This window comes from Oncorhynchus clarkii, chromosome 5 (genome assembly GCF_045791955.1).
Source record: "Oncorhynchus clarkii lewisi isolate Uvic-CL-2024 chromosome 5, UVic_Ocla_1.0, whole genome shotgun sequence".
Lineage (NCBI taxonomy): Eukaryota > Metazoa > Chordata > Actinopteri > Salmoniformes > Salmonidae > Oncorhynchus > Oncorhynchus clarkii.
The window spans coordinates 21,723,961-21,732,801 of NC_092151.1; the positions used below are offsets into that span (position 1 = coordinate 21,723,961).

An 8,841-nucleotide genomic window follows, 5' to 3' on the forward strand; every position below is an offset into this window, starting at 1 on the left:
TGCGTGCGTGCGTTAGTATGTGCGTTAGTGTGTGTGTGTGTGTGTATGTGTGTGTGTGTGTGTGTGTGTGTGTGTGTGGTAGCAGTATAGCAGAGAGATCATTCCAGATTCAAGTAGAAATTTGACGTTTTTGCAGGTCCCCAGGAGGTCGGAAGACGCAGTCAGCCTTGTGCATAAATACATGATGTCGGGAGATTAAGTCAGTTTGCTAGTCAAAAATAGACGTTTATCCAAGGACATCAAACACAGTGATATCTTGTTGAGTACAGAGCTGGCTGCAGGCTGTTTACAGGGGAGTTCTGTGTTTATGTCATCATCACTAAAATCACCACTGTGTCAAATACTGTCTGGGACAGTAACCTCTCCTCCATCCTCTTCTCCTCTCCCTTTATCTCCTCTTGTCCATCCTCATCTCCTCCATCCTCCTCTCCCTTTATCTCCTCTTGTCCATCCTCATCTCCTCCCTCCTCCTCTCCCTTTATCTCCTCTTGTCCATCCTCATCTCCTCCATCCTCCTCTCCTCATCCTTTATCTCCTTTTGTCCATCCTCATCTCCTCCATCCTCCATCCTCCTCTCCTCATCCTTTATCTCCTCTTGTCCATCCTCATCTCCTCCATCCTCCTCTTGTCCATCCTCATCTCCTCCCTCCTCCTCTCCTCATCCTTTATCTCCTCTTGTCCATCCTCATCTCCTCCATCCTCCTCGTCCTTTATCTCCTCCTGTCCATCCTCATCTCCTCCCTCCTCCTCTCCTCAGCCTTTATCTCCTCTTGTCCATCCTCATCTCCTCCCTCCTCCTCTCCTCATCCTTTATCTCCTCTTGTCCATCCTCATCTCCTCCCTCCTCCTCTCCTCATCCTTTATCTCCTCTTGTCCATCCTCATCTCCTCCATCCTCCTCATCCTTTATCTCCTCTTGTCCATCCTCATCTCCTCCCTCCTCCTCTCCTCATCCTTTATCTCCTCTTGTCCATCCTCATCTCCTCCCTCCTCCTCTCCTCATCCTTATATCTCCTCTTGTCCATCCTCATCTCCTCCCTCCTCCTCTCCTCTCCCTTTATCTCATCTTGTCCATCCTCATCTCCTCTCCCTTTATCTCCTCTTGTCCATCCTCATCTCCTCCCTCCTCCTCTCCTCATCCTTTATCTCCTCTTGTCCATCCTAATCTCCTCCATCCTCCTCATCCTTTATCTCCTCTTGTCCATCCTCATCTCCTCCCTCCTCCTCTCCTCTCCCTTTATCTCATCTTGTCCACCCTCATCTCCTCTCCCTTTATCTCCTCTTGTCCATCCTCATCTCCTCCCTCCTCCTCTCCTCATCCTTTACCTCCTCTTGTCCATCCTCATCTCCTCCATCCTCCTCATCCTTTATCTCCTCTTGTCCATCCTCATCTCCTCCCTCCTCCTCTCCTCATCCTTTATCTCCTCTTGTCCATCCTCATCTCCTCCATCCTCCTCTCCCTTAATCTCCTCTTGCCCACCCTCATCTCCTCCATCCTCCTCTCCCTTAATCTCCTCTTGTCCACCCTCATCTCCTTTCCCTTAATCTCCTCTTGTCCACCCTCATCTCCTCTCCCTTTATCTCCTCTTGTCCATCCTCATCTCCTCCCTCCTCCTCTCCTCTCCCTTTATCTCCTCTTGTCCATCCTCATCTCCTCTCTCCTCCTCTCCTCTACCTTGATCTCCTCTTGTCCATCCTCATCTCCTCCATCCTCCTCTCCCTTTATCTCCTCTTGTCCACCCTCATCTCCTCCCTCCTCATCTCCTCATCCTTTATCTCCTCTTGTCCATCCTCATCTCCTCTCTCCTCCTCTCCTCTACCTTGATCTTCTCTTGTCCATCCTCATCTCCTCCATCCTCCTCTCATCTCCCTTGATCTCCTCTTGTCCACCCTCATCTCCTCCCTCCTCCTCTCCTCATCCTTTATCTCCTCTTGTCCATCCTCATCTCCTCCCTCCTCCTCTCCTCTACCTTGATCTCCTCTTGTCCATACTCATCTCCTCCATCCATCCTCCTCTCATCTCCCTTGATCTCCTCTTTTCCACCCTCATCTCCTCCCTCCTTCTCTCCTCTACCCTACTTTCTCCTCTTCTATCCATCCCTTCCTGTCCTCCCCATCCCCTCCTTTCCACTCCTCTCACTCTCTCCTAGCACTATCCTCTCCTCCTCTTCTCTCCTCCCCCTTCTCTCTCTCTCCCTCTCTCTCTCTCTTTCACCTCTTCCAGTCTCTTTCTCCTCTCACTCTTCCTCATCTCCCTCTCTCCTCTTCTCTCTTACCCCATTTTAAATCACCTAAAACATAAAGCTATAACAACAACTGGTGAAAATGCCTATCATGTAAATATAGGAAAATCATAAACTTCTGGATTTGTTAGTATTGTGTTCCAGATTAATCTATAAAACACTCATAGGATCACATGGTGCAACGACTGGACAAACGAACAGGCAGCACGCTGAGGGCTGAAAAGTGACAGACCATAGTCTCTCGCCACTACCGTGAACAGATTTCAGCACCAAGGACAGCTCTGCCGCGCGAGCCGAGTCCTCAGGCACAGCCGCAACCAGATTCATACATGCAGGAGCACACATACACCCACACACGCACACACTTGAGCAAGCAGCTGAGGCGGAGGGAACATGCCCCATGCTCTGTCCCTTTGACCGTCAGATCCTACCAGAAGGGAGAGCGTGTACGTCATCACACTCCAAAGAACTATTGTGCTACGCAAAACCCTAAATCACTTTCAGATGCTTACTATGCCTACGTGAGGTCATATAATTGTAAATGATTAGGTTATACGTTCTTAAAACCTTAACCAGCAGCAGCAAGGCACCAGGTGGAGGCATGACTGCTTACAGTTATATCCCTAACTGAATTTGTGGTCGTGGAGTGGATGCCCTCTTACCTGTGTGTGTGTGTGTGTGTGCGTGTGTGTGTGTGTGTGTGTGTGCGTGTGTGTGTGTGTGTGTGTGTGTGTGTGTGTGTGTGTGTGTGTGTGTGTGTGTGTGTGTGTGTGTGTGTGTGTGTGTGTGTGTGTGTGTACTCACCCAGCAGAACCAGCACGCTGAGAAGGTTCAGCAGAATCATGGCAGGTTCCAGAGCAGTAATCCTGAAGTCACGAGTCGAATGCGAGCTGTCCGGTTCAGCCGTTAACGGCTAAATAAATAGGTAAATCGGTAAAACAGAGACACATCTCCAACACTGCTCCTCGCCGGTTAATAATCCAAAAACCAGAGCCGCGCCACACGAACCCAGAAACACACACACGAACTCAGGTCTTCATTTGAAACCACACACACATATAGTAGGTTACACAGGCACGCACAGACGCACTCACACACACACTCTGACGGGGTGTTTTCATGTGAAATGGACTGATAACGTTAACATCCTCTCTGGAAGGAGCAAGAGTTGGAAAGAAAGTTCCCCGATAATAACAGCTGTCCATGCGAAACAGGACCCGCTGCGGAGCCAAGAACCTGCTCGCTGGCTGTCCCGGTATCCGTTAAACGGTTCGAGGGTGCCCTGTTCCGGGCCAGGAGAGGGATGGTCTCTCTGACATCGACTGGCTGATTCCGTTAAAAACGCTGTCTTCTTGACCACGAGCCAACGCAATCAAACTTCCCAGTGTTAGTGTGTGATAGAGGAAGGTGCGCGCGCGTGTGAGAGCTAGAAAGAGAAAGAAAAATAGAGATGGAGCGACAGGGGCAGAGAGGACGTCAGACAGCAAGTAGTATGCTATTTCTAACTAGGTGGTTCTTCCGGACTCGTGGAGGCAGCTGATGGCTGTTTAATACAGATGTCCTTAAATCAATTAAACTTCCGCGACCGGGAGTGTGTATGTGATGGTGGTACACCCTCCAACCTGGGGAGACAGTTACCCGGTAATAGATATAGCGGAGAGTTCTAATTCACTCCCTGAGCCTAGACCCTGTCCGCCCGCCTTTCAGTTACAGCGGGAGAAAAGCAGCTCGTGTTCTATCATGGGAAAACTACTTCTTTCTTTCGCTCTCGCTCTCTCTTTCTCTTTCTCTTTCTCTCTAACTGATGTTGCATTTCGGCCCTCGGGGCTGTGCAAGTCACCGCGAACGATATGAGAGTAAGCGTGTTTTACACAACACACACTCACCCAAACACTCTCAGGCCTATACACACACACAAACAGACATACACACACTGGTTTATATAGAGAACCGAGACCGTGCATGACCTGGGGTGTAGGGCACTCATCAAAGCGAGTGAGGCTAATACACACAAACAAACAAACACAAACACACTTAATACAAAAATCCCCACAAAATTCTGCTGGTTTAAGTAAGAGATATCTAGAACACTGCCTCCCCTTATGAGTTAAATCATTACAAATATTACTCTCTCTCTTCTCATCACTCTCTTTCCTCACTAACATCATATCACTTTATTTCTCTTTCTTATTATCTCTCCCTCTCCTCTGTCTTTCTCTTTCTCATTATCTCTCCCTCTCCTCTGTTTTTCTCTTTCTCATTATCTCTCCATCTCTGTCTTTCTCGTTCTCATTATTTCTCCCTCTCCTCTCTCGTTCTCTTTCTCATTATCTCTCCCTCTCATCTCTCTTTCTTATTATCTCTCCCTCTCCTCTGTCTTTCTCTTTCTCATTATCTCTCCCTCTCCTCTGTCTTTATCTTTCTCATTATCTCTTCCTCTCCTCTGTCAATCTCTTTCTCCCTCTCCCCTCTTCATTTCTCCCCTCATCCCTCTCCTCCTCTCTCCCCCACCCCTCTCTCCCTCCTCCCTTCCCAGTGGAAGACAGTGGGGTCAGTCCCAATGAGCCGGACCTTTAATTTAATTACCCAAGCGGGCAGAAAGACAATTAAGTCTAATGAATAATTAAGGCTGATTAATGAGCTGAAGTTAAAGGATACATCAGTGATAATGATGGAGTGATGTTAAATGGGCATGTTAGATGCCCTGGGGCTGTTTGAGCTTAAGGGTACAAGGGAAGGAGATGGTACCTAGGATCTGAAACTATCTTACTGATTAATCACACACAATGTATCTGCCGATCCAGGATTTGAACAAGCAACCTTCTGGAGGAGATGAGAGGAGATTGTTTTACACATTGGGTAATACAACTCTCTCTCTCTCTCTCTCTATGCCAGTACCCTTATAAGAGCAGAAAGATAGTTGTTTCCTTCTCAGTGTGTTCTAATCTTCAAGGTATTTTCTCTCTGTTCAGCAGAGGATGCTACAGATAGGATCTTAATTTGAGACAGTTTGCTACAGCAGGAAAATAATATTTCAGCAACAAGACCTTTGAATTATTATGTGGATTATAATTAATGGACATTTTTGTAGGGGTTGATAAATTTGGGGAAATCAAGTCTGAAATTTCTTAGTGGAAATTGTAAACTTCAAAAGCATTTTTAAACCTCAAATACACTACAAGTTTAAAATGTCCAGCATTGCAGGAAAGTTCTCCAGCAACAGGGTGGTCAAATTAAGATACTACATCTGTATAGGACTATCAATACATCCAGTGCCTATACTGACTGCTATAGCACTTAGATCAACACAGCATGTGTATCAGTGCATTCTGAAAGTATTCAGACCCCTTGACTTTTTCCACATTTTGTTATGTTACAGCCTTATTCTAAAATGGATTAAATTGTTTTTTCCCTCTCATCAATCTACTCACAATACCCCATAATGACAAAGCAAAAACAGGGTTTTAAATTTTTCTGCAATGTATAAAATAAACTGAAATATCACATTTACATAAGTATTCAGACCCTTTACTCAGTACTTTGTTAAAGCATTTTTGGCAGCGATTACAGCCCTGAGTCTTCTTGGGTATGACGCTACAAGTTTGGCACACCTGTATTTGGGGAGTTTCTCCCATTCTTCTCTGTAGATCCTCTCTAGCTCTGTCAGGTTGGATGGGGATCGTTGCTGCACAGCTATTTTCAGGTCTCTCCAGGGATGTTAGATATGGTTCAAGTTCGGGCTATGGCTGGGCTACTCATGGATATTCAGAAATTTCTCCCAAAGCAACTCCGGCATTGTCTTGGCTGTGTTCATAGGGTCATTGTCCTGTTGGAATGTGAACCTTCTCCCTTGTCTGAGGTCCTGAGCGCTCTGGAGCAGGTTTTCATCAAGTATCTCTCTGTACTTTTCTCTGTTCATCTTTCCCTCTATCCTGACTAGTCTTCAAGTCCCTGCCGTTGAAAAACATCCCCACAGCATGATGCTGCCACCACCATGATTCACTGTAGGCATAGTGCCAGGTTTCCTCCAGACGTGATATTCAATCTTGGTATCATTAGACCAGAGAATCTTGTTTGTCATGGTCTGAGAGTCCTTTAGGTGCCTTTTGGCAAACTCTGGCCACTGTACCATAAAGGCCTGATTGTTGGAGGGCTGCAGAGATGGTTGTCCTTCTGGAAGGTTCTCCCATCTCCACAGAGGAACTCTGGAGCTTTGTCAGAGTGACCACCAGGTTCTTGGTCACCTCCCTGGCCAAGGCCCTTCTCCCCCGATTTCTCAGTTTGTCTATTTAGTGAGGCTACCAGAGAGCCTTTTTCATTGTTTCGTCTACAACACATTTTGATTATGTAATAATTGTTGCATATTAATTTATGGCTCTCCTCTCTCCCTACAATTTGAGGTTTGTGCTGCACCCAATCCTATAGCTGTAATCAAATCAGTAATCTGTTCGCTAGCTCAGGAATTGTTTATGCCTGTGATACTGAAGGATATATCGGACTGCTAATACAGGACTTGTAAAGACCCAGTGCACTACTTTGGTGAACATTTTTAATTTTCAAAATAAATAAATGATTGCCAGCGCTACATACGGCTATATCAATCGGCTAATGCAGGACATTCAAAGGCCCAGTGCACGACTTTGTGAAAATCGAAAATGGTTCAAAAAAGAAATACTTGCCGCCCTAGAGACGGCTATAGACAGGACTAGTAAAGGCCCAGTGCACTACTTTTATGAAAACATGTCATGTTCAATTATTATCACATTGTAAAATGATGTATTAAAACTTTTCAAGGGGTGCTGCACTCCCACTTCCCGTGGCTATTTGTAGGTAGGCTACTCTGATTTTCCAGGCGCTTTCTGATCACTGATCATACGCTCCCGCCTTTGCTAATGACCAGTCATTGGTCAACAGTCAAGGTGCACAACTTTTAACTTCTGAAGCACAGATTAGATGTTTTTTAAACAAGAATTTGGTGTAAAGCCATAGGCCTATGCTATTCACCAGATCAAATAAGCAATGGTATAAATATAAAATACAAATGGTAGGCTATAGGCCTATGTAGCCTATTAAAATATGTAATATATATTTCCCATTCAGTTTCACACTTGCAACCCACAAAACCTTCTCACTGCTCTAGCTCACCCGACTCTTGTTGATTGACGGTTTACTAGTCCACTCAGAGGGCCGGGTGTGCGTTTCACTAGCTAATCGATTTTTTATGCGCGTGTGATACTGTCTCTGGCTGCATTGAGAGTAATCAACACAGACTCTGTGCAACAAAATTGGTGACAAAATGTTACAAAACCTGGCCAGATCATTTGAAGTCTCAAGTCAAAGTTGAGTCCCAAGTCTTGAGGCTCCAAGTCCAAGTCAACTCTTCAGTCATCAAATGTGTGACTCCAAGTCATGTGACTCGAGTCCACTCCTCTGGTGTGTGTACATGCACATATTTGTGAAAGTGTGTGTGTGACTGTGTGTGTGTACATGCATGTCTTTCTGAGAGTCTGTGTGTGTGTGTGTGTGTGTGTGTGTGTGTGTGTGTGTGTGTGTGTGTGTGTTCATGCATGTCTTTGTGAAAGTGTGTGTTTGTGTGTGTGTTCCACAGATATTGTCCTACAGTTGTTTTTGGCAGCAGTGTGTTTGGCAGAAAGCCTGAACAGATACACACCCCCTCAAATCTGAGAAACAGCCCACTGCTGCTACTAACTGCGTGTATTTGTCTGTGTGTTCATGCGTGCTTCTTTGCGTGTGAGTGAATGTTTCTGTGTCTGTGCGTGCGTGCGTGCATGGGTGAGTGCATTTGTCAGTGTTTCTCAGTATTTACATAAAATGTTGCCGATGGGCTGACTGACAAGGTTATCTTCTCAGAATGGCAGCAGACAACATCACCATTTTCGCTCCCTCCCTCACACACACACACACACACACACACACACACACACACACACATATATTCTCTCCTGTGCTGACCAAAAATGTTTTGTTGACACTTTTTCCAGAGTAGGCGACAACACAAACTCTCATGTGGAAGTTGTTTTTATTCAGAACATCAAATAACACTTACCAACTACTGTACATGTGACCAAAATGACTGCGTAAAGGCTAATTCAAGGACCTAGAATGAAGCGACCAATAATTTGCTTATGCCAATGGTATTGTGTCTATATATTGTTTTTGGGTCACACTTTATTTGGATAGTCCAGATTGTCTGTCTGTAGATGCTCTTTAGAATAAGGGTAAGGGTTAAGGTTACGGTTAGAACTAGGGTTAGGTTTAGTGGATAGTTAGTTGAAATGTTACTGAAAGTCTGTAGATATTCAGTACTGCATCATCAGATGGACTATCCAAATAAAGTGTTACCTGTTTTTGTGTTGTTTTTATTAGTGAGTGTAAGTATGCTTATGGTTAGTGTGTATATTTCATAAGCATGTGTTTAGTATGCTATTATACAGTATCATTAACATGTGTGCGGTATAGCATGTGTCCTTTCCCACAAGATCTCATTGTTTCCCTTCAAAATTTGGCATGTTATGGATGGTCTACTTTTTATGCATTAATTCCCTATGTTTACAGGTTAAAATTCCCTATGTTTACAG

At 45.1% G+C, this 8,841-nt stretch overlaps 1 protein-coding gene across 1 annotated transcript in view; it reads right to left on the reverse strand.

The window, feature by feature from the left end:
* LOC139408541 (GDNF family receptor alpha-2-like) overlaps window positions 1-3,953 on the reverse strand; it is an 83,266-nt gene extending 79,313 nt beyond the window's left edge. The window contains exon 1 of the mRNA XM_071152550.1: window positions 3,047-3,953. Within this exon, the coding sequence (XP_071008651.1) occupies window positions 3,047-3,086 (40 nt within the window). The 5' untranslated portion in view covers window positions 3,087-3,953. The remainder of the gene's footprint in view (window positions 1-3,046) is intronic.
* Between the last annotated feature and the right edge of the window lie 4,888 nt (window positions 3,954-8,841).